At 43.7% G+C, this 26513-nt stretch overlaps 1 protein-coding gene across 1 annotated transcript; it reads right to left on the bottom strand.

Moving 5' to 3' along the window:
* Positions 1-789: 789 nt before the first annotated feature.
* On the bottom strand, positions 790-25380 carry LOC146980274 (palladin-like). The gene is made up of 8 exons (XM_085788652.1): positions 25184-25380; positions 4573-4625; positions 4294-4474; positions 3838-3900; positions 3534-3675; positions 3003-3026; positions 1107-1226; positions 790-1001 (listed from the first exon to the last, which is right to left on the bottom strand). The coding sequence occupies exons 2-8, from the start codon at positions 4578-4580 to the stop codon at positions 790-792; spliced, it is 750 nt and encodes a 249-aa protein (XP_085644778.1). The 5' UTR covers positions 4581-4625; positions 25184-25380.
* Between the last annotated feature and the right edge of the window lie 1133 nt (positions 25381-26513).

Genomic DNA, 26513 nt, shown 5'->3' with positions numbered 1-26513 from the left:
AACCATATGGCCACAGAGAACCTGAGTTACAATGAGCTTTATACTATGAGGAATCAAAGACTGTCCAATGACAGCTGAATAATTGGAATCAAAAGTCAAGCAATGAAGTGAAATGACTGAGGCAGGAATCGAACCCATGACCATATGATCACTAAACCTTTACTCTGCCACTCGGCTACAGAGAGCACACTGCTTTCAAGACTGTTGTCATTCATTGTAATGTGATGATGTGCTGCAAACTGGTATGAGTAATCAAGGAGATAACAAACACCTGTAACCAATTGAAGGCGGGGGAGGAGAGCAGAATTCAACATAACATAACAAGAGTTCTTCCCTTGGATTCGAACCAGTGACCTTAGGGTTGGCAAGCACCCACCCTAACCCCTACACTACAGTGGAGTTGTGAAGAAGAGAGGTTGAGACTTTGATGAATGTGAGATTTTTTGTGAAAAAGTTAAATATTTGAAAAAGTATAAATAGTTAAAAAGAGAAAAGTAATGCCGATAAAGTTCAAAAAAAGCTGCACGTTTTGATATATGAATTGTTGAAATAGCACAAAGTATGAAGGACTAGAAGAAGACCGTAAAAAGGCGGAAGAAAATGGCCAAACAGAAGAACAATAGTGTGACTGCTTCAGCAGTCACACTAATAAACACTCGAGGAGCTTTATACAGTGTGCGGACTTCACTCTTTTCTTCTAAGAAATTAGTATGCACACACTATCATACACAATAAATAATACCATAAGTCGTCGTCATCATCAGTGTGTGTGTGTGTGCCATTGTGTACTTACTCATCAACAGGGATGCTATCTTCTGGAGGGCAGTCAGGCCACTCAGGAGGGGGGAGGTACATGGAGTCAGGCAGTGGAGGGGGCAGTTCGTCCTCTGCACTCTTCCCGAAGGAGGACGTCTCCTGCTGAAACACTGTCTCATCCCCCTGTCTGAGAGAAACTGTCTCCTGCTGACGGATGGCCTCTACCTCCAGCTGCTCCTCCAGGTCTGCATGGTACAGCCAATTCTGACATGAGTGGCCTCTTAAAACAAGACTGACCATCAGCAGATTGAGTTCAAATACATATTGTAATACATAAACAATTATCTCACCATTGTAAACTTCCAGAATAGCTGAGCAGGAGACCGTGCCAAAAGGGTTGATGGCCACACATTTGAACAGGCCTGAATCTTCTGGAAAAGCCTCAGTGATCACCAGTGTACACAGCTCCTCTGCAGAGGCCGACACAAAAAAGTCTTTGTTTTTTAATTCTGCCCATTATTCCTCAAATAAATTCACAAACAAGCTGCTAGAAAATCTCTGATATCTTGCATTTATCTTGCTTCTAGTGGGTTAAATTTCTCTTATCAGTGTTACACAAGTCATTTTTTGGATTGTGACTAGGGATGCAAACAATTAATCGACTATCGATTAATTGTCGATAAGAATTTAATCGATTAAATTAAATTACTTGCAATTAATCGTTCCTTTTCAATGGGAGTTTTACTGTGAAATGTAAACAAGCAAAGCCGACATAATGTAGCAGATCTCTGTGTAAACGTGTGCAGCGCTGCGCACTGCAGCACACAAGGGAGAGAGGGAGAGGAGGTGAAAAGAGACAACATTGTTACCTGTTGTAGCTATACGGGACTCAGGCTGTACCATCGCTAACACACAGACGACCGGTGAGTAACGAGTCAAAAAGCCGCCGACACGGAGCTGCCTGAGGAGTTGTAATGCAGCCTGAACGCAGCTCAAACCGACCCGGTGCCTCAGCACGTCAGACAAGCTTTGATAAACACACCGGATCCGTGCTGGTTTACAGTATCCTACCGTAGTTTAGCCGGTCGCTACCGGAGCTTAATTTAAAAAAAAAAAAAGAAAAGAAAAAAAAAGCGCTCGTTGCGGTGCCGCGGAGAACAGCGCGTGTGTCCAAGCTGTGTTGGTTTATGTAACTTGAGGGGACAAATGAACCACATGTTTATTGTCATGCATTGCTGACCTGGGCATTGTTTCTCAATAAATTAGAAAACCCTTTCCTATCATTCCCCTTTTCCCTGCATGGTTGAAGGAGACTGGCTCGCATCCACGCTCCCACTCCCTCCTGCGCCGACATGTCACCTTAAGTCACATAAACCAGTACGGGTGTGTGGACACAATATTGTTGTCAGCGCGACAGCGCCTCATCACCGCTGGTGTTAAAAGGCTCCGTTCTTTCTGCAGTCAGGTTAAAGCGCACATCCGCTGTGTTGGTAAACAAATAGTCCCTCTATATCAACGGAGGCAGCCGTGCTTGAGCAGCTTGGGTTGGAGGTGGTGTGAGTGCGGGCCAGCGGGGGACAGGGGGGGGGGGCTTCAGCACGGTACGGAACAACTGGCCCGTGTGAGTGCGTCCTTATTTGTGGCCGCTGCAGCGCCACACGGGCTTTGCCTTTCAGCAATCAAGCGCTGTTTTCGTCTTTGTTAATAACAATAACAGCAACAGCTGTCGGCAGCTGAGATTGCTGTGCCGTCACCATAGAAACGCAAGACGCATTACGGCTCATTCGCAAAATACCTTTCAATGGAAACACCCGCAAATGGCAATTGCACTTTTTCGAAGTTTCAGAAATATCGCTTTTATTTTGCGAAAATCTGTAATGGAAACGCAGCTCTCTCACCTCATCTCATCTCATTATGATAGGACTTCAACCTCAGAGCTCTCTGTCCCAAATAACGTGCTACTTAAACATTTTCATTGTGCTGTGCTCTTAAAATAAATTAACAAATACTAGTGTAAAGTCCATAAGGAATTTTCCCCTTAAATTTAGGTTCTCAGGAAAATCGCCGCTTATCAATTAATCGATCATCGATCGATAAGGTCTATCAACTATCGATTAATGAATTACTCGATAATTTGCATCCCTAATTGTGACCCCCCTTCACAATTTATTTACATGTATTTACATTTAATTTATTTTCACATTTAATTCAAAACCATTAGAACCAATAGGCTATTCTGTACATACCTGGTACTGATGCAGAACTGGCCTCTAGGAAAAAGAAGAGAGATGATTTTAAGCTGCAGCTCATATTATGGCAAAATATGTTGTTTTGCCACCTTTATTGTTTTCATTTTGATTTTATTCCATTTATTCTATTTGTTTTATTATCCATACTGCTTTTATGCTTTTATCCTGACTGTTTTATCTTACTCTGTAAAGCAGATCAGGTTTTTTGGTTTTATGTTTTTCTAAATGTTTATGATGACGGTGTTATTTTTACTTCATCTATAAAGCACTTTGTAACTGTGTTTTGAAAGGTGTTATACAAATAAAGTTTATTATAAGAGATAAACTGTAAATCTAAACTGCTACATGAGTATTCTAAAGTGTAGTGTGTCTTGTTGTTTCATGAAAGAGTCTTTCCCAAAATTAAAGATCCTATTCTTTAGTTGTTCAGGGTGTTTCAGGACCTAATTTTGTGTTGTTTCACTGTAACCCTGGGTCTAAGTCATTTGACTCTTGCTCGCTGCCAAACACACACAAATACACACTTACTCTTGCGTAGTATCCTAAAATCATCTGAGTCCAGTATTTTCTCATCCTCTCGGTACCACATGACCTGCAGTGGTGGAGTTCCCCGCATTCTGCACTCCAGCACCACCAGCTGGCCATTCACTGTGGACACATCATGGAGACACTGCAGGACGATGACGGTGGTTGAACAGACGAGGACACAGACACAGAGAGATTAGAAGAAGAGAAGGGAGATGAAAGACTGACATTAGAACAGGAAACAGTAAGAAAGTTTAGACAAATCAGAAAGTAGGTCTGTTTTCACATACAGGTAGGTATGTTTTACCTTAACAAATGTAGGAGCCACTCCATTCCCCGAATACTGCTGATTGTAAATGGGACTCTGAGTCTGGAAAAAGAAAAATATATTATTCTATTTAACACATTTTTTAGAATACAATATACATTAAGATGCTGATTTATCATTATACTTATTTTTATAATTATTTCATCCCTGTCTGTTTTGTTCTTTTAAATGAATGACTGATATTAAGACTACTACAGTACCAACTTGTTTAAATGCAATCAAATGTAAGGCGTAAAATGTAAGATTTCACAGCACCAATGTGCAATTGTATTACTGCAAACATGACATATTAAGATGTCTATTTGACTGTTGTGATATTGAAAATATTATCTGTTTTTTCTCTTTTCGATGTAAGCTTCTTTGGACCCCAGGAAGACTAGCTTGTGCCATTGGCATCAACTAATGGGGATCCTTTTAAATAAATAAATAAATTACCCTCTGAGGGCTGACACACAGCGGCTGCACCAGGCTGGAGTGTCTCTGAGCGAGGAGGTTGGAGGTGGAAGAGGAGGAGTTGGAGGAGCTGGAGAAGACTTCACGAGAGGAAGATGCAGAGGAGGAGGAGGAGGAGATGGTCAGTGACACAGTGCTGGTCTTCTTCTGCACCCTCTGGAGGCTATACAGACACACACACACACACACACAGATCAACAGTGATGTGCTGATGTTGTTGGTTATGTATTTGTGCATGTGTGTATGTGCAGTTAGACTTACTGTGCCATGTTTCAGGCGTTCCAGGAGGCAGTGACAGAGCTTGTTTATACTCTCTACAAAGAAAAGAGCATATAATGTGCTGTAGAGATGTGTAACTGTTGAGCATGTTTCACCACACAAGTAAAAAGTATGGTTATGGTCAGAAAAAAAACATTCTTGGATACATTAAGTTTTCAGAAGTCAAATCAAGTCAGCTTTATTTTTAGTTATCTATATTATCATCATATGTCACATCCTCTAAATAGTTTTCCAATACCTATATCTAGCGATAACATGCACTGTCCCACCATTAACTCATCCCACAGTCCATAACTTTCATTTTATTGATTATTAGACAATGCATGCATGCTGCACTTAGTAGTTTAGTTCATCTCAGTCATTGCCCTGTTGTGTTCTTTTAAATCAGAGACAATCAAGAAGTCATGGCTTTTGATATGAGATTGATAACGATTATCAATGGAACAATTCAATAATGTTGTCCTGTTTGAGAATACTGCCTTACATCACAGTTTAGCTGATGTATATTATGTTTTGTTGTGATGTTATCACAGGGAAATACAGCCTGATGTGTACGGTGTGTGAGGTGTACCTGACTCTAAACAAGTGAACAGTAGAGATGCAGTTGCCTCATGCAATTGTGACAACCCCAGGTGGTTGTGTGTATGTGTGAGTGTGTGTGTGTGTGTGCGGCTCCCCTCTCGCTCTCTGTCTCTCCTTCCCTCAGGATTGCTCATGGGACTCCGGTGTGCGGGCTGTAGGGGGGCGTGGCTATGTTCCTAAAAGCCGGGTGGAGATCGCCGTCTCCCTCTCTCTCATCCCATTCATGACCTGGCGTCCTGCAGCTCCTCCGCTGCGACTGTCCTCTTGGTTTTAATGCACAGACAACACCTACATATCCATCCATGCACCCGCACTCACCACTGATATCCTCCACTACTGATTGTTTACCTTTGATTGTTGTTATAAATAAATAAGATTATTGTCGGCACCTTCCCCTCTCCGCGTGTTGTTTGTCAGGAAAAGGAGCCAGTCCTGACAAATGGGGGCTCGTCTTGGTTCACCTGTGAAGGGTAAGTGATACACTGGATGCGCATTTTTTCTGGAGGTTCCCGTTAGGCGAAGGACACGTCTCCTTTGGGATTGTGTCTGTTTGTTTTTTTTTTTGTCAGTAGTGTTGTGGGGAGCGGCTAGCGTTGGTTGCGCGAGCAATCATCTCGGGGGCACTCCGTGGGGTCGCCGCTGGTGGTCCCCGCTGGTTTTGTGCTTAATCAGCCCGCTGCAGAACCACATGAAGACCAGGGTCGAGTTTAGTTAGATTCTGGATAGGCAGTGAGGGGAAAGCTCTGGGGGGCATTGTCTGCTTAAGTGCGCATAGCGGTGTGGATCCGGCTCTACGGTGAATATGAGTGATTTGTCAGCTTTCTATGGTGCGCCCTCTGCGGTGTTTTTGGAATCATGTTTGAAAGAGGAGTTGCTTGAAATTGCGGGACATTATGAGATTGAGTTGGAAGAGGGAATCCTGAAGGATGACTTGAAGGTGTTGGTGTTGTTGACATTGTTTGAAAGAGGTGTGTTTCCGAAAAAGCCAGGGGTTGGGCCAGCTGGATCAAGGAGAGAGCCGGGGGCTGCGGCGCTGGTTGAGCGGGCTGAGAGGCTCACGTTTGAGCAAGAGAGGGAAAGAGCAGGATGGCAGAAAGACCACATGGAGTTGCAGTTAGAGATGCAGCGGGGAGAGAAGGACAGTCAAGACAGGCAGAAAAACCTCTTGGAGTTGCAGTTAGAGATGCGGCGGTTAGAGGTGGAGCAGGCGAAGCTGAGGGTTGTGGACCGAAATGAGAGGGATTCTGGCGCGTCTGGGTCTGTGGCTGAGCTTGAGGGCAGAGACTTGACGGCGAGTCTGCGCCTTGTGCCTAAATTTAATGAGCGAGATCCTGATACTTTTTTCACGTTGTTTGAGCGCGTGGCAGATGCCAGGCAGTGGTCAGATGTTGATAGGGTTCTCCTGCTGCAGTGCGTCCTCACGGGCAAGGCGCAGGAGGCTTACTCGGCTGTGTGCGCGCAGGAGGGTTTGACTTATGACAGGGTGAAGTCAGCCGTCCTCAAGGCGTATGAGCTCGTTCCAGAGGCATATCGCCAGAGGTTTAGACAGTGGGTGAAGGTTGATAAACAAACTAATGTGGAGTTTGTGCGCGATTTGACCACTCATTTTCACCGCTGGTGTTCCGCGGAAAAAGTGAATTCATTTGATGGTCTGTGTGAATTGATAATTAAGGAGCAGTTTAAAAATGTTGTTCCTCAGCGCGTAGCCGCCTACTTAAATGAAAGAGGGCCAGCTACTGCGCTTAAAGCAGCTGAGTTGGCTGATGATTTCTTGCTGACGCACAAGTCTGGTTTTGCTGAGGGGCGCGAGCGCGCAGTGGATGACAGTAGGTTTACGCGCAGCCGTTTTTCCAAACCTGTTCCGGCCCGTGGCGCGCCTGTCTCTGTGCGCCCAGGACGTTTAAACTTGTGCAATTTTTGTCGTGGGGAAGGTCATTGGAAGGACCAGTGTCCTTTGCTCAGGCGAAAAAATTTTGCGCCTTCCCCAGCTCCTGCTATGTTGTGTGCAAGTGTGCCAGAAAAAAAGGCGGTGGAGGCGACCGTCAGTGACAAGTCTGGGTTTGAGCCTTTCATCATAAAGGCGCGTGTGTCCTTGGTGGGCAGTACTGAATGTGTTCCTGTGAGAGTGTTGCGTGACACAGGGGCCCGACATTCTTTCATTGTGCAGTCTGTGCTCCCTTTTTCCTCTGATACGCAGTCTGGAGATTTCATTGTGATGCGGGGGATGGAGCTTGGCTTCGTTCCCGTGCCACGCCATGATGTGGTGTTGGATTGTGATCTGGCTAAAGGTGTGTTTTCTGTGGGCGTGCGGCCTGAGTTGCCTTTGCCAGGCGTGTCAATGATTCTGGGAAATGATATTTGTGGTGGTCGGGTTTGGTCCAGTGGTCCCCCGCCACCTGTGGTGGTGTCCGAACCGGTGGAGTCTGACAGTTCAGCGCTTGAAGTTTTTCCTGTTTGTGCCATGACGCGCGCTCAGAGTAAATGTGCGTCTGTGCCAGCGGAGGTTGCGGCCTCGGTGGAACCGGTTGCGCTGCCTGATTTGCCTCCACTTGTGGTAAGAGAGGAGTGGATTAAGGCTCAGAAATCTGATGTTTCGTTGTCCTCACTGTGGGATCAGGTTGTGCCGCGTCACCAGGTTGGTGATGTAGCCCAGGGCTATTGGTTGCCTTGTGATGAGGATGTTGTGGGAGCGCCTGTGTTTCAGGTGGTGGTGCCTCAGGATTTTCGTTCCCACGTTTTGAAAACAGCACATGATGAAAGTGGTCACTTTGGGGTGCGTAAAACGTATCTGTCGGTGCTTAAACATTTTTTTTGGCCGCGGGCCAAAAAAGAGGTGGCGGCGTATATTAAAACATGTCACGTCTGCCAGCTGACGGGGAAACCCAACCAGTGCGTAAAACCGGCGCCGTTGCAGCCCATCTCTGTGGTGAGTGAACCGTTTGAGTATCTGATAATAGACTGTGTGGGGCCGTTGCCTAGTGCCAAGTCGGGGTGTAAGTATTTGTTGACGGTCATGTGTCAGTGTACTCGTTACCCAGCGGCTTATCCGCTTCGAACCATCACCACCAAAGCGGTAGTTAAAGCACTTGCACAGTTCATTTCAGTGTTCGGGATACCCAAGGTCATACAAAGTGATCGGGGGTCCAATTTTTCCTCGCATATGTTTGCGGAAGTGTTGAAATCGCTGGGGGTGAGCCATAACCAGTCCACTGCATATCATGCGCAAAGTCAGGGCGCGTTGGAGCGGTTCCATCAGACGCTCAAGTCCTTGTTGCGCGCTTACTGTACAGAGTTGGATCGGGACTGGGAGGAGGGGCTCCCCTGGTTGATGTTGGCAGCGCGAGAAGCCGTGCAGGAGAGCACGGGCTTCAGTCCGAACGAATTGGTTTTTGGGCACTCGGTGCGCGGGCCGTTGGCAGCGCTGAAGGGTGGATTAGTTCCTGCCGAGGCGCCTCGAAACCTGATTGACTTTGTTAATGGTTTTCGGCACAGATTGTTTCGGGCGGGTCTGTTGGCAAAAGAAAAACTGGGGCAGGCTCAAGTCAAAATGAAAGCCCAGTATGACCGGGGTACGGTGCGTCATGAGTATAGTCCTGGGGACCAGGTCCTCGCACTGACTCCGCTGGTCACGTCACCATTCCAGGCTAAGTTTGTTGGCCCATACACTGTGTCTGAAAAAATTTCTGATGTTAACTATCTTGTCGCTACACCAGGTCGAAGGAAGTCGTCCCAGTTGTATCATGTGAACCTGCTGAAGCCATATTACCAACGCTCGGGGCATGGTGAGTGCGTAAAAGGTGACGTTGGTGCAGCGCTCGCTGTGGACACCTGTAGTGTGGCGCAGGAGACAGACGGCGTTCCTGAGCCTGATGACAGTTTGTTGAGTGGTAGGTTGAAGAATTCTGAGTCTTTGGGTAATCTGCAGTCCCTTTTGTCACATCTGTCTGAAGAGCAGCGGGTCGAGTTTGTGGAGCTGATCGGTAGATTTCCGCAGCTTTTTGGTGATGTTCCTTCTCGTACTTCCTGGATTGTACATGATATTGATGTGGGGGAAGCGCAGCCAATCAGACAGCGGTTTTACCGCATGGGTCCTGAGAAGCTGACGCACTTGAACACTGAGATTGATTACATGTTGAAAAATGACATTGCCATTCCGTCTGCGTCCAGCTGGGCGTCTCCTTGTGTTTTGGTGCCTAAATCAGATAAAACTCTGCGATTTTGCACAGATATGAGGAAGGTTAATTCTGTCACTAAGTCCGATTCATTTCCATTGCCGCGCATGGACGATTGTATAGACATGGTTGGGTCTGCCAAGTTTGTGTCCAAGTTCGACCTGCTCAAGGGTTATTGGCAGGTGCCCTTGTCAGAGCGCGCGAGAGAAATTGCTTCATTTGTCACTCCTGCCGGCCTTTACTCATATACTGTTATGCCCTTTGGTTTGAAGAACGCTCCGGCCACTTTTCAGCGGCTTATGAACCGGGTTGTGCATGGGTTAAAGGGCTGTTCAGTGTATTTGGATGATCTGGTTGTGTATAGTGACACATGGCATTCGCATGGTATCCGCGGGTCATTCCGACATACCGCCACTCCGACATTGACGTCTAATTGTCGTAATGGCAGCACTTCCATTGATTGAAAACGTCCCACCACTCCGACAATTTTAGTTTCCATTGTCGGAATGGCGGTACTTTCCTTTTTTGGAAACGTCCCGCCATTCCGACATAAGGTCATTAAATGTGTAGGTTAATAATGATCACCGCGTCCCTGCCTGCCCATCTCTCTCCTCTAACAGCACTTTGACTCTGGTCAACGCCCTTGTCACATCCATCTCGATTATAAAATGCATTATTATTATTATTATTATTATTATTATTATTATTATTATTATTATTATTGGCGCTGTGCTACTTAGTTTGCAGCTGTGGTCGAGAGAGCTAGAGAGTTAATGAGAGAGGGACCGCTACGCCGGTGAATCAGATCAGTGTTGTTTTTTATTATTGTATCACAGTGGTTACAGTACGTTCAACAGGATCAGTGGTTCTCATGGGGGTCCTGGACCCCTGCATATTTTTGATCTCTCCTGTAGCCTGGCCGGGTCTGGCTCCAAGTTTAATTATAGACAATTTGATCTGCAGACGCACAGAGGCATGCGTAAAACACATATTCACTACGTCGTGCTGATGCTATTTTTTTTAAAGTTACCTTTCGTTTCCTTTGGATTTTTGTGCGTATTATGGAGCCGTCCTGGTCCATGTTTGTAAGCCTTTTTACCAGGAGTAAATTCCCAAAAGTTGCAACAACTTGTAGTGATCCACTGGGTTTTGCCTGGCCAGCTGGGGTAGTTGATTTGCACGTTTGCTCCCCAGGTTTTTTTCATTGTGCATTAGGCCAGGGAAATGATCAGTTATCCTTGTGGTTTGCGCACTGGGACGTGCGGACCTTTAATGAATGAATGAATGAATGTTTCTTTTTTGCTGTAAGTTGTGTGCGTAATGCGTAAAAGTGCATTAGTGGGGCCGAGGGTTCAAATGGAGAAGTGACGTGGTGAGAGGGGAGGAGAGGCGGCATAGTGGATTATTTTTCCCAGTGGATTACCCCGTGGATCATAAAGGCCCGTTTGGACACCTCACAGCCCGTTTTCAGCCAAGCGGGACGAGGGAGAGGACTGGTGGTCACCTCGGCGGAGCCGCGGCGTCTCTCCCGTGTGGACAGTAGGACAAACAAACTCTCTCTCACTCACCCTCACCACGCACCAACACACACACATACGCACGCACACGCACACACACACACACACACACACACTGACTGTGAGCTCGCGCAACCCCGCACACACACATACACGCCGGCACGGACAGTGACAGTGCGCTCGCGCGCACACACACACACACACACACACACACACACACACACACACACACACACACACACACACACACACACACACACACACACTCATTCCCACTCGGACTTAATGGACAGCGGGAGGGGGGAGGGCTTTCAGGTTCTGTTGATCTGTGTGTAATAGTTTATTATATGCCGCCTGTGATGGGCGCGTTTTGAGTTAAGTGAAATACAGAGACTCAGACTAAGTAGCGACTTTGATTATTGCTTCCCTGGACGCACCAGTAGCGCGAGCCTAGATCCGCCTGCAGCAGGACTGCGTTGTGCCAGTTCCCCTTATATCCTTATTGTAAGGGAAATGGTTACAAACTGACATCGGAGTGTGTGATTGTACATGGCGAGACTTTGTGTTTGTTTATTTATTAAGCTTCCACTGACTGTATCACATCTGTACACATGTCTTAAAACATGAAAAAAGAAAACAAAAAAACATACACACATACACCTAACCGCCGCTCGGAGTAACGCACATTTCCTTATGGTAATTAAAGCCTTGTCGGAATGGCGGGATGAAACTGTCGGAATGGCAGGACGTTTTCATGTCGGAATGGTGGTATGTCTGAATGGTGACATGTCTGAATAGTAGAATGTCGGAATGGCGATATGTCGGAGTGGCAGCATGTCGGAATGGCAGCATGTAACCCATTCGCATTTGCAGAGAGTGAAAGAGTTGTTTGAGAGGTTGGCTGAGGCCCAGTTGACAGTAAATTTAGCCAAATGTGAGTTTGCTAGAGCCACTGTTACTTATTTGGGGCGTGTGGTTGGTCAGGGTAATGTTGTTCCTGTTCAGGCTAAAGTGCAAGCTGTGTCTGAGTTTCCACCGCCAACTACGAAGAAAGAGCTCCAGCGGTTTTTGGGTCTAGTTGGATACTATAGAAGTTTCTGCCGAAATTTCTCTACTGTTGTTTTTCCTCTGACTGAGCTACTGAAGGGTGGAGCTAAGTTCGTGTGGTCTACTGCGTGCCAGCAGGCCTTTGAGAATGTAAAGTCTTTACTGTGTTCATGTCCTGTGTTGGCTGCTCCCCAGTTTGACCGACAGTTTGTCTTACAGGTTGATGCCAGCCAGGTCGGGGCCGGTGCCGTCCTTCTCCAGGGAGGGGACGAGGGGTTGTTGAGACCAGTCTGTTTTTTCTCAAGAAAGTTCAATCGACATCAGGCCAACTATTCAGTGATAGAAAAGGAGGCTTTGGGTCTCATTCTGGCCTTACAGCATTTTGAGGTGTACGTAGGTGGGACGGCACCTTTAATTGTTTACACAGATCACAACCCTTTGACATTCTTAGGTTCCTTGAAAACTCCAAATCAGAGACTGGTCAGGTGGTCTCTCTTTTTGCAGGGTTATGATTTAGACATACGCCACATTAAAGGGCAAGATAATATCCTGGCAGATGCTTTGTCTAGGGCGCCTCTGCCTTAGAGTTGATGGGGTATTGGGTCAATTGTGCCTTGTTAATCTTGTATGTATGATGACATGTAACTTTATCCCTGCTTTCACACTCCTGCTCCTCCGTCCTTTCAGACTCTTAAATAGGCTTCCCCGGTACCAGGTTGCAGAGTTCTAGGATGGCTGGGTGAGTTGGGTTGGGTTTTTGCAGTGGGAATGGTTCATGTAAATTGTTCATGTAAATTGTTCATGTAATTCATGTTATTTAGAGTGTGGTTACAACTGTAAATGGTTAACATGTAGCTGGTCCTGCCACCCTTACTAGCTTGGGGGTTTATTGTGCCGGTTCCCCTTTGGGGTCCCGTCTTAAGGGGGGGGTGTGACAACCCCAGGTGGTTGTGTGTATGTGTGAGTGTGTGTGTGTGTGTGCGGCTCCCCTCTCGCTCTCTGTCTCTCCTTCCCTCAGGATTGCTCATGGGACTCCGGTGTGCGGGCTGTAGGGGGGCGTGGCTATGTTCCTAAAAGCCGGGTGGAGATCGCCGTCTCCCTCTCTCTCATCCCATTCATGACCTGGCGTCCTGCAGCTCCTCCGCTGCGACTGTCCTCTTGGTTTTAATGCACAGACAACACCTACATATCCATCCATGCACCCGCACTCACCACTGATATCCTCCACTACTGATTGTTTACCTTTGATTGTTGTTATAAATAAATAAGATTATTGTCGGCACCTTCCCCTCTCCGCGTGTTGTTTGTCAGGAAAAGGAGCCAGTCCTGACACAATACAGCAACAGATTTGAATATGCAGTGTTTAATATACAAAGCAGTTCTGATATAGACATTTTGTATTGACAAAGCAGAAAACAAATTAGCTGGAGTAGTCTGACAGTCTTCGGCCTCTGATTGATGAGAATAGCTCCTTTTTCCAAGATAATGAGATCGTTAAAAAAACAAAAAAAAAACATCAGGGGCCGAGAATGAAGACCTGTTGAAAAAATGGAGGGCTCCTGTTAGAAGAAAAAAAGGGCTCTCTAGTTAGAAAATGAGATCAAGTCAGTGATAAACTCTAATGACTGATAAAGCCATCCTGCACAGTGAAAATGAGGTCCTGTGCCAAGCCATCACACAAAAAGATGAGGTACTTCAACAACAAGCTCAGGAGCTCAAAAAGGTTCAGCAAGAATTCAAACATCTCAGAGGAGCTCATACTGTAATGACCCAAGAAAACATCGCCCTGGACCGAAAAGTTCAAGAGTTTAATACAAAATAATTCCGTTAAGCCACACATCATCAATTATAAGTAGGAAGAGCTACAAGATATTAAACACAAGTATGCTGTAAAATGCCGATCTTAAGAGAGAAAACTAAACAACTAAATCCTTCAAAATTACGACTATTGTTCCTTTCTCTATTGTGATTAGTGTTGTTACAAGTAAGTCTTTCTTTTCTCTGCAAAAAAATAAAAGAACAGAAGTTAATGATAATGATTTTATGTTTCAGTGCATAAATATTACACATTCGCAAAAACTATAACATATTATAATTTTTGGTTGTGTGACCCTAATATGTAGCTCTACATTTATATGCATCCTAGAATTCTGTCTTGAGACTCCTTCTTGTTGCTTAGTTCTTAGTTAATTTGACCTACCATAAGGCCAGAGTCTGTGGGCTGAATTATTATCATTAGCCTTTATTTATACTCAAAAGTTAGTGAGGGTTTGCCGTCATGTAAATGCAGAGTAAACTTAAAAAACAATTAATACAGGTCTGAGAAATTCAGCCAAGAAATACAAGATATAAAAGGATGATGCTTGACCCAGGGATTTGAAAATAAAAAGGGGTACCAAAGTTTTTATTTGGAAGTGTTTTGTGTAAAATCCCAAATGAATGGTGCATAAAAACTTAAAGGTATCTCCAAAGTTCATTACAACCTCAAGAAACTTGTAGTAAAAACAGTCATTGGACTAATATAATCTGGATGACTGTGTCTGCAATGCAATACAATACAAAATTATGTCATCCACATAAAACTGTACATGGCAATTTGTTAAAGGAGGAAGTGTAGCAACCAAAAATGTAATAACAGCCAATAACGTAAGAACAGCCAATAACGTAATAATTTTGGCCATTTTAAATGTAATAAAGCCAATAATGTAATAATGTGCCAATACTGTAATAAAACTTTTGAGCCAATAACGTAATAACTTTTTTGGTAATAACTTTTCTGGTAATAACTGGTGCCGATAATGTAATAATACATAAATATGACTGCAGTTCTTGGAAATAAAAGTGTTTTTTTTTTGTTTGTTTGTTTTTTACAGTTTTTGTGCAGTTTGCTAATTAAAATAGGTGTGGATGACAGTGGGCATATTTATTCATCCAAGATATGTACTATCTTTCCTCACTCACTCACTCACTCACTCACTCACTCACCATGCTTAATGATATGTTTGCAAATGGAAGAAGTAAGCATTGTAGGCTATCAACAACCTCCAAAACATAACCAAACTTGTGTATTGAATGGTGTCTGCCAGCCAGTTTATGTCCCATGTAGGATAAAGTGACTTTTCAATGTTTTTTTTGTTTTGTTTTTTACAGTGATGATAAAGCAGCATAGGTTCTATATTAATACTGTGAAAGTCTAAAGGTAGACGTTTATATTGCTCCATACAGTATAAAGGTAGAGAAAGAGAGAGAGAGAGAGAGAGAGAGAGATAGTACATATCTTGGATGAATAAATATGACGACTATGTCATCCACTATACCTATATTTGATTAGCAAACTGCACAAAACTGCAAAAAAGCCTTTTATTTCCAAGAACTGCAGTCATATTTATGTATTATTACATTATTGGCACCAATTATTACATTTTCAAAGGTTTTTTTAATACTAGGCCAATAACGTAATAACCAGCCAATAATGTAATAACTTGTTACATTATTGGCAAAAAGTTATTACGTTATTGGCTCAAAAATGTTATTACATTATTGGCACGTTATTACATTTTTGGCTTTATTACATTTAAAATGGCCAGAATTATTACGTTATTGGCTGTTATTACGTTTTTGGTTGCGACAAGGAGTAATAGTATTAATATTAATAGCAAATAGCAGAGGACGTAAGATTGACTTTTGTGATACACACTTGATGAACATTTATTAAAAATCTAACAACAGGTTTTAAGATTACTGCCTGTCGCCTGACAGACAGCTAATCCTGGAACCATTCAAAAGCTTGTGAAATAAAATCAACATTTAGCAATGAGTGAATCATATTGTCAAAGGCTTTGGAAAGGTCAACAAAGATGGCAGTGCAATGTCTTTTGGCATCTACAGGCAGTGATGATGGCAAGAGAGAGAAGGATCAGGTGCTGATCCTGGTTTATCATGTGATTAGCCAAAGGTGCAAATATTGTCGATTTCTATGTATGTAAGTACAGTAACTGGCATGACATTGATAAATCTGGCAGCTGAATATAGCCATAATTTAAATGGTACACCCCTATATAGTCATCCTTTACAGGCCTCACGTATCCAATCTGAGTTATGTAAATTTTGATAAAGTTCTGAGAAAATGCAATCATGCAAAAATACATTTTTCAAAGAGGGCTCTGAGGAAGCTTCTCAAATTTTAAGCAGGAATTTATTCTGCAGTTTAAATTTATTGTTTGGTGTTTTTACCTTTAATTTGACAGAGACACTGGGGGAGTGATGGGAGTGATGAGACAGTTGGGGGACAGAGGATGACATGTAGCAAAGATACAGATAACTTGAACTAGCAGTACATATTGGGAAAATAAAATGAAGGATCCAGAATGTAACCTTGTAGGAAACCACAGGTAATAACCACAGAAGTGTCCGTCAGGTAACATGAACTAATCTCAGTCACACCTCCCCAGTTTTCCAGTCTGTCAATTAACATCCCATGATCCACTCTGTCAGTGGGTTCCAGTGTTCTGGCAAGAGAGGGTTTTGAAGATAAGGGTCTGACATTATTTAAATTATCATTATTGAGTGACAGCTGGTTTTAAAATTGGTTTAACCCTTAGAGACTTGGTATAAATTACATAAAAATATGAGAATAAAAGGGCAGAGATTTTAGTACCCATATTCTCCCTAAATTCCAGCAATATGTTACATGTCCAACAAGGGTTCAGAACACACTGGACCATGTATATGGAAATATCAGGGAAGGTTACAGAGTCTCCATGCTTCCCCATCTTGGCCAATCTGACCACCTTTCCCTGTTTCTCACCCCGGCATAGACCTCTAATTAAAACAACAAAGCCCACTGTGAGACACATAAAGATTTGGCCAGAGGATGCTGCCATCCAACTCCAAGACTGTTTTGGAAGGACCCAGTGGGACCTATTCAAGCACCCAGATGTTGCAGAATATACATCCACAGTTGTGCTTTATATACAACATTGCATTGACAGTATTACAGTGAACAGAAGATGCAGAAGCTATCAGAGCAATAAACCTGACCAGGGATGTTAAACTACTGCTCATCGAACGCAACTCTGCCTTCAGATCTGGCAACATGGAGCTCTATAGTGCAGCCAGGTCTAAATTAAAGGGTGCCATCAGAGAGGCAAAAGCCGCCTATGGAAGGAAGATTGAAGGATACTTTGACGAGCGAGACCCCCGGCGTACCTGGCAAGGCATCCGACACCTCACCAACTATAAGGGCAACCAGGACCCGGCCCCCGGCAGCAGTAGCCACCCCTTAGCAGTGGAACTTAACCATTTCTTTGCCCGCTTTGAGGTGGCTGGGACCAACACTCCACCTGCACCACCATCTGCCACTGACAACCCAGCATTCTCTGTAAATGCTGAGAATGTAAGGAGAATCCTACGCAGAGTTAATCCCAGGAAGGCTGCTGGCCCAGACAACATCCCTGGGAGATTGCTCAGAGACTGTGCCGACCTGCTGGCCGAGGTATTTTCAAACATCTTCAACCTCTCCCTGGCAACATGCACTGTCCCTAAATGTCTCAAATCCACCACTGTTGTACCCATCCCCAAGAAAACACATATCAGTAATATAAATGATTACAGACCAATAGCTCTTACTTCAACAGTGATGAAGTGCTTTGAGAAGCTGGTCCTGGCACACATTAAATCATTACTCCCACCCTCCCTCGATCAGCATCAATTCGCATATAGAGCAAACAGGTCAACAGAGGACGCCATAAACACCACCTGCACTCTGTCTTGACCCACCTAGAACACCCAGGCTCATATGCAAGAATTTTGTTTGTGGATTTTAGCTCTACCTTTAATACTGTCATCCCTAGCAGGCTAATAGACAAACTGCTTGAACTTGGAGTTGCTGAGAGCATGTGCAGATGGATCAAAGACTTCCTGACAGACCGCCCCCAGACTGTTAAGATGGGGTCTTACCACTCCCCTGTCCTGAGGCTCAGCACTGGAGTTCCCCAGGGGTGTGTGCTTTCTCCTGTCCTCTTCACACTCTACACTTCGGACTGTACAACAATCCATGACACAAACAGAACAATAAAATTTGCTGATGACACAACAGTGGTGGGGCTGATTCAAAATGGTGACGAGACAGCATACAGGGACGAGGTCCACAATCTGATAGTTTGGTGCACCAACAACAACTTGGCACTAAACCCCAACAAAACAAAATAAATGATTGTGGACTTTAGGAGGAGGGGGGCGGAACCAGCACCTCTGTAACTCAAGGGCGTGGAGGTCAAGAGAGTCGGTGATGGGCCACCAACACCACTGCCCTCGTGAAGAAGGCTCAGCAGTGGCTTTATTTCCTGAGGACTCTGAGGAAAGTCCACCTCTCGAGAGAGCTGCTGCTGTCCTTCTACCGCTGCTCTGTGGAGAGCATCCTCTGCCATGGCATCCTTGTGTGGTTCTAGAGCTGCACGAAAGCCAAGAGGAAGGCGCTACAGAGGGTAATAAAGACGGCACAGTCCATCACCAACACACAACTCCCCGCCTTCAAAGACATCTACAGGTCTCGTTGCCTACAACGGGCAAATAACATAATTAAAGACTCATCACATCCAGGAAACCACCACTTCACACTTTTGCCGTCTGGAAAGCGCTACAGATGCCTGAAGAGTCGCACATCAAGACTCCAGAACAGTTTTTATTCTTGTGCCATCAAAGAACTGAATAGCAGCCTAAAGAACAGATAGGCAACAATGGGTTGTGCAATCCCCAGCGGGCAATATGCAACATCTTTTTTTTGTGGACTACTGTTCCCATATGATTTTATATTGATATTTCATGATGTTTTTACAGGTTTTATGTTTTGTATTTATTCTGTCTTGTGTGTGTTGTGTGGTATCACAGCGGGGAAGCAACGTGAATTTCGTTGAATTCTTTTTTCAATGACAATAAATGCAATCTCTAATCTAAAGGAGAGGTGGAGGATCTCCAGTCATTAATCATCCTCATTAAGCCTGGCCGTGCTAAAAGATAAAATGAATCGTATGCACCTCCCCGTGTGGATCAGTAAACAGAGATTTGATACGGGCACATGATATAACAAGCCAAAAAAGATGGTTGTGTCGGACGTAGTGAGAGAATTCTAAGTGGTGGCTTTCTGGCACAAAGTCAGTGGCCAATCAGCCTAGCCAACAGGCTAAAAACAAACCTAAGCTAGGCTAGACGTCTGCTGGGTCATACCTAGCTGCTAACAACTCAAAATGCAACTCTCTTACAACTCAAAACGTGAACGTTTGTTATATTTTAAATGATTTATCTAGAATAGTTAAGACCAACCAGGTTCAAAGAGATAAGATAAATTAGCACAGCTCCTGACAATCTTGTGTATACTCCCATTTGGGTGTAAAGTAACATGAACAATGTATTATGTATAAACAGGATACATTAGATAGGAACAATTAAAGCTTAGAAGTATACATATCCAATCACATATGTCACAGATGTGACAGAAACCAACTCACCCCTAGAACTCCCTATTTACTGCCCTCCTCATATGACTGCCTCAAGGGTGTGCACGCATGCACCCATGCAGGCAAGCACACATGTGTGTATGCAAACACGTGCACACACACATACACACACACACCAATAAAATCCATATCTAAATTTGTAATTTGCAATGTTTTCAGACAAACTGAGGACCGTGCTGACTCTAAAACTCCAGGTGAGAGAACGTAGCCTACTATTTCCCCAACAGACTACCAAATGCATCACTTCCCATGTGTCAGAGTACTAAGCATCTCCACCATGCTATGTGTTTATCAGGATGGGGTGTCACGGCTAATTAAAGGTGCTTGGAGACTTTGATCGTTTCACACCCAAAAGACCACACAAATCCCAGCCTGCCCTCTCTCCACCCTCCACCCACAGAAGGAGCTGACAGAGGAGTCTCAGGTTCAGATTTCCAGGCTAAATTAAACTCTGTCGCCTCCTGAGCACAGCAGAGACTCTCTGACCTGAGATAAATTTCAAAGTCTCCATTGACAAGACAAATACAGACTCCAGATAACAGAATATTGATCTAAATCCTGATCTAATGGGCAATGGAATTATTTCAACTACAAGAGCAGATTTTTTCCCCCCTACTTGTAAAATGTCACAACATTCAGGAAGCATTGAGGTGCCACAGTTCTGTTCCAGCAGTTCATATTCTTCTGACTCATAGAAACATTCCTGTTTGGCATGAACCACTGCAAAATCACATTATCGTTTAATATTTTCCAATGAAAAAAAAACAAAAACATTCCCACCAACTTTTAATAAAGTTCCATTTCCATATTTGTATGAAAGCATGAATTAGGACTGTCACTTACAAACCCTAATGACCTGATCAAATTCAAAGTTTCTCATTCATAAGCACAACAGACAGTCTGTAGTTTTTCCTGTGATCCAGCAGAGGGTGGTATAAACCCTCCATATCAGCTTGACATGTCACACCCCGCTGCTACCAGTAAACTGTGTAGTTAGGCACGTTATGCTGTAAAAATATGGAAAATGAAAGAAAGAAAAAACAGTGGACAATCACAAAGCCTGAGCGTCTGAGCAGTATGTGTTTGTCCAATGGAGTAGTTTGCGATCTGTATTGTTTACAGTGTAGGGACTAGGCTGTTTGTGGACTTTTTACATTGCAAATGTCTTACACTGCAACGACATAAAGTCTGCAATCTTTCTTACTGCCTACTATTCTTCACATTCAGCTTCAGCAGACCCCTTGAGGGAAAAATGTTAAACCACTGTCACTGATAAGACAATATTGGATACAGAGGGTCGGTGTATGTGGAGGATGCACGTTCAAATTCATTAAAATGACTTGTGTCCTGATTTTTGAAAACAAATTACATTCTTAGAATGTTTAAGAATCGTATCCGTACATCGTAACAGCCTGTTTGAATGAAAGGCTCACTTAAGAATGCTAAAGATGGATAAAACAGTCACAGCATGTACATAATCTATGTTTTCCCCCTCTGATAATCCTATCCAAACGTGTGTTTACCTTACTTGAAGCCCAATGTTGATACAACAGCTTCTGCTGAAACATGCATATCAATTGTCTCTGTATTAAATAACCCAAAGATTTATAGCAGTGACAACAAGAAACTACTGTTACCTGGCAGGCAACAGATGGGTAGAGACATAAAGGAAGTTCAAAGATTATCCTAACGCACACAAAATCAACAGTGCACCACATGTTCATATAAGAACAGATTTTGAAAAAGCTTTGCTTGTTTTATAAATAGTATAAAATGATGCAGTTACAGAATGATCAGTTAATGTCTTATAACAGTTATTACACAACATTTACTTAATGTGTAGAACAGTATCAATAACGGGGCATTAATCATTATCATTTAAACATTAATATCTGCACTATGTTTTGTGTAAGTGGATGACACAGATCTGATGGTAGCACCTTAAGAAAGGTCTCCAGTGTTGGACATCCATACAGCTATTTGGCTAAAAAAAAGAAAAGAAAAGAAAAAAAAGGGTCAAGACACATGCTAATGTATCAGTTCAAGTGCACTGCTGCTGTGGGGATTAAACGCACAACCTGCAAAATGTCAGTATTTTCAGTGGAGAAGATCTTGACATGAGATATTTGGAGGATGTTGGATTTTGTGGACTTAACTTAAAATCAGCAAAATATTACCAATAGCTTTCATTAGCATTGTGTGTCAAATTGACGTTGTCATTGTCAGCTATGTATGAAAGTCACACATTAACATTAAGTCATGTGTGGAACTGAAGGCTGCTTGTAGATAATCATCCATTATTTAAGAAGCATGTACTCACAGATTTACACCACGGAAAGCGCAAACACACACCCCCAGTGTATTTTCAGAGTTTGTGTGGTTGTGGTCGGACATTGTTACTGTGCACTATAATCTACTGTATGTATAAAGGGTTAAGGTTAATTTTAGACCTGGTTTAAATTAGGAGGGCCTCCACGGTGTAGTAGTATGGTATCAATATATCTTTCTGTCTAATATTCATCTCTATTTCATAATAGATGGTGGAAACATCAGGATAAGTTTGATCATTGTATGCATCGTCATAAAGGTAGAAAACAAACTGAGCATGTGCACAGCAGACAAACAAACAAACACTCTGCTAATGCAGCTGAGTATTTTGACCTGTGGCCCACATCTCTGGAGTTAATATGTCAATGAAGCATAATGACTGGTATTTTTAACACCATGCATCTTTCTGGGCCGACGTCCATCCCACCTGTCCTGCTACACAGGAAGGAATAAAGCTGTCCCCCTCTGCCAGCATTTACAGCTGAATATTACTGTGAAGGCACAGAGATATGTTTACAGCAGACAGGAGAGAGTCAGGAGTTCAGTGTGAGTCATGGTGGGAGGTTTGTCATTCACTCAGCTACAGTGCACAGTGAGGTGGCAGTATGGATATTGATTAGTGAGGAAAACAGAGATGCTGGTGCAGGTGCAGGAAGCTGATTCATTTCTGAGCAGTTGCCATAGAAATACCTTCTTACTTGATATATTTTGGTGTAATATATTCATACCATGTGTTTATTAATAGATTATTAATAGACCTTCCAGGAGACAAACATCAACACCTAACTACAATCCAACTACAATCCCACTGTGTAATTCCAGCCCTGCACACAATGCCATGAAGCCTCCGACCCCCAGCAGGTCTCAGCTGTGGACAAATTTAGCGCAACAGCGGCACATTCTAGCAGCAGAGCTGGATGTGTTGAAATCTACCGGAAAGTGATCATTACGTAACCCGTGAGATTGACAAGGAGCCTACAGGACCAGATCTATGGAACAACAACTGCAGAGGACTTCAGCTTGTTCTGTATACCTGGTCAGCCTAACAAGACTCAACATGTCCAGAGAGCTAGCCAATCCTACACAGTTAAAGATCAGCCTCTGTAAGCTCAGCATAGCCCTCACACATTCATCACTGAACCAAAACAGATACACAGTCTCAGCAGTATAGATCATATGAGTGGACGTAGCTTCTCTAAAAATAAAGCAGCATATAACCTGGTTTTTACACAGAGCAAGCTGTTACTGCACTAAGTCACAACAATAAAAACAAGTCTTTCATGGAACATATTGTTGTTTACCTATTTGCCAACCAAATTAATAGAAGTCGAATAAAATGAATATCCAATTGTGGGTTAGGATAAGTAGCCTACTATATATTGTGACTGTGACAATTGTTTGCCTGCTTTATTATCCATTAGTGACATAAATAGCAAACTCTACACACCCACTAAACACCCACTACCTCACCCCTCTTCCCTCAGGATGCAGATACAAGGGGGGGTGAGGTGCAAAAGGGCCCGCTCATTCTCATCCTGGCTGTCATAGCAACACTGAATAAAAGGCCAGAGTGTGGACTTTTTTTTGGATTGTTAAATGTGTATACTTCTGTCTATATGTTGTGTTATGTGTTGCCCAGATGTTACCTTCTTGCTCTGTCCTCATGGAATGTGAAACAATAAAGTCTAAAGTCTAAAGGACTCATCAAGTCCACAGTCATGCGGAATCATTCAGCTAAATGCTAACGGTGTGCAAACATCGGCACATCGATATGAGCATGTTGGCATGGTAATATGCTACAGAGTGTACTGTAAGCACACTAATTTCAAGTACTCATCGAATTAATTTATTCAAGTTTAGTATTGGATGCATGGTTGCAGGCCAACTAACAGACCTATGATTCAGACTGAGAGGGAATCAAGCCGTTAGCATTGGCTAACTCATTCTGCCTGGTTGATGGCTGACGTTTGGATGTTTGGATAGATGATCTGTCTGTACCTGCACACATTTTCATCTCAGTTGTCTCAGTTGATGGGGAGTTAATGCAGAAGTAAGCGGAATGTTTGTGTTAATATAAGTCTTAAATAGTTATATCTTCCGACGGCAATCACTTATATAGAGTGTTTGGTCCGAAACACGGGTCTGTCAGTCACTCTGCTCTGCTGTAAGCCGAGGAGAAAACTTTCCTTGTATCCTACAACCTTTATCCAATGAGGAGAGAGGACGGCATAAAGGGACGGTCCTCTCTGTGTGTGCAGCCAAGGGATGCGCGTGAATGTGGTGACGTAGGGACGAGGGCGGGGACTGCTAATTCCATCCGCTGACAGGAAGTTAGCCAAAACGACCGGATCGCTTAATGCCTCCACCGTATCTTCACGTTAGAATCCCGAATGCAACTTTAATTTATGGCTCTAAAGGTGATTCCAAAGGAACATTGCTTTCGGTAGAGAAGAGGAATTCCTCTACTTGGTATGAGCCAATTTTGAATTTCCTCAGTTGCATCATTCTGAAAAAAAAAAACACCTCTTAACCCCTCCACCTCTCCAGTTCCCCAACCTCCTCAATTTGTCTGCTTGGGGGACTGATTTAGCCCAGACTGGGTCACCTGATCCGCTGTCCACCAACCACAGAGCTCAGTGGCTGAACACAGCGTCATACAGGCACGTCAAGCCTCCACTGTCAACCCCCCCCTCAAATCCACCACCACCACCCCGGCTCTGCCCACCCACTCAGCTCTGGCTGGTATGTCTTGTGTTGCCTCACCCTGCAGGCCATATAACTGACACGCTTTCTTTTTCTCACTTCTAGCATTTAAACTACCAAATGGATGTAACAGATTTTACCTCCACTACAACAGTTTGTTACTTCTGATGTGGACAGATTGCATTCTGGGAAACATATATGGTACAGATAGGTAGATAGACAGATAGACAGATAGACAGATAGATAGATAGATAGATAGATAGATAGATAGATAGATAGATAGATAGATAGATAGATAGATAGATAGATAGATAGATAGATAGATAGATAGATAGATAGATAGATAGATAGATAGATGAGTGACACAGCATAAATTTAGCCCACCACAGATCTCAGCTGTCCTCTTCCTTCTGAGTGCAAACTCATCCAGCTCTGGCTGCAGTATCAATAACATGCGGTATCAGGAAACTTATGGCTCCTGACCAACTGAATTACAGCATTTGATTATCTGATTACTTTCTCTTCCCTCTACCAATCAAAGAGCAGAAGGCTTTGTACACACCTTTCAACACTGAATCGCTCAAGACCTGTTAAGTAAACCAGATCTGACAGGTTCCCTCAGTGTGTGATAGTGTTGATCCAGCCATGCACATGCAGAACAGGCCTGGCTGCAACTTCAACACACAGAGATAACCTTAACCTTAAACCATTTCCAGTTGTTCCTGCTTACCTGTCAGGCCTTTTCCCAGGAGAATAATAATAATAAAAAAACAGAACAACAGTGAATGTATTGATCCAACAGGAAGTTTGAATGATCCAAATGCTAAATGTGAAACTGCTGTGTGACTGTGTGGCTGCCAGTCATGGCTTGGTCGCCGGACGCTCCCTGCTCTGGGTGAGCTGACATGCACATTTACACACAAACACACAGGCAGGGGCGTGTGTGTGTGTGGTGGAATGGGGTTAGGAGGGAATCTGAGGCTCGGAGGGGGGGTTGGGGGTGGTGGGGGTCAGTTGGAGGGGTACTGAAGGAGCAAATTTAGAGCAGAGTAATGTTCGTCAACAGTGATGAACGCGCTGCAGAGCCGAGCTCCACGTTGAGGGCGACTGTGAGTGAAGCTCAGATTTGCTTTAGCCTGCATCTGCGTTGGTTCGGGTTCACCATTGATTCCAAACTAACCAGCTGGAAACAGAGAGATCACTTGTTGCACTATAAAGGTGAAAACCGCTGCTGGAGGCTCGATGACCTGACTTCATCCAAGGGTGTGAGGCAGGGCCCAGGAAATCTGCGACTGGTGCCAGTGAGTCTTCAGAGGACACATAAGACCTGCAGACGACAGGGAGAGGGAACTGTCAGTGGATATGAGTGACGCCTTTTACCTCACACATGGAACGTACATGAAACACTTGACTAAAGCAGCTTTAAAATAGAAGAGGAGTGAATTTCATCTAAATCCAAGTAGATCCAGTAGCCGTGCAGTTCACATCCACATACACCCAAACATATTTTGCACTTGCAAATACTCACAGCCCTTTGCATCAAATCCTAATACTGTAGATATAATTCAGTTTCTCCTGCAGATGGAGGTGGACTCCAGGTTCCACACCTCTCCTGATGCGTGATCCAGCAGCAATGATCAGTTTGTCCACTGTGATTAGGGGGCAGAAAAGCTCCAGGAGGAGATTTAGTTGCTGTTTGAGAGAAATGGTGATGATGTATGAGTGAGATAATTAAGGATTTATCAATCTTGCATAGTGAGCGTGCATGAACCAGCCACAACTAGGTGCTGCTGCAAGATTTCTGACAGTCAAAAGAATACTCGGAGGAGTTGTCCAAGAGCCAAGTGGCACTCACAGATACACCAATCAGCAGGTACAGTTATTAAAAAAAAAACCCACACAAAAACAATGACTAATGCACTCAACCGCAATGCCAATGCCGTCGGTAGAGAGCTCTTTCCTTTTATGCATCATGAGATACTTCTAGGTTGACACATTGGTAATGACAAACCTTTTCTTGGGAATCAGACAGTAATAAAGCAGCCCTTACAGAAAAACCA

This window comes from Trachurus japonicus, chromosome 10 (assembly GCF_045865225.1).
Source record: "Trachurus japonicus isolate A0001 chromosome 10, Traja_1.0".
In the NCBI taxonomy this organism is placed as follows: Eukaryota; Metazoa; Chordata; class Actinopteri; order Carangiformes; family Carangidae; genus Trachurus; species Trachurus japonicus.
The sequence above is the reverse complement of the archived record's forward strand: the minus strand, read 5'-3'. Positions and strand labels throughout refer to the sequence as shown.

Coding starts and splice junctions, on each gene's coding strand:
- LOC146980274 (XM_085788652.1), bottom strand. Junction 1,227..3,002: donor CAGTTCTGCATCAGTACCAG/GTATGTACAGAA, acceptor CGGCCTCTGCAG/AGGAGCTGTGTACACTGGTG. Junction 1,002..1,106: donor TATTCTGGAAGTTTACAATG/GTGAGATAATTG, acceptor TGTACCATGCAG/ACCTGGAGGAGCAGCTGGAG.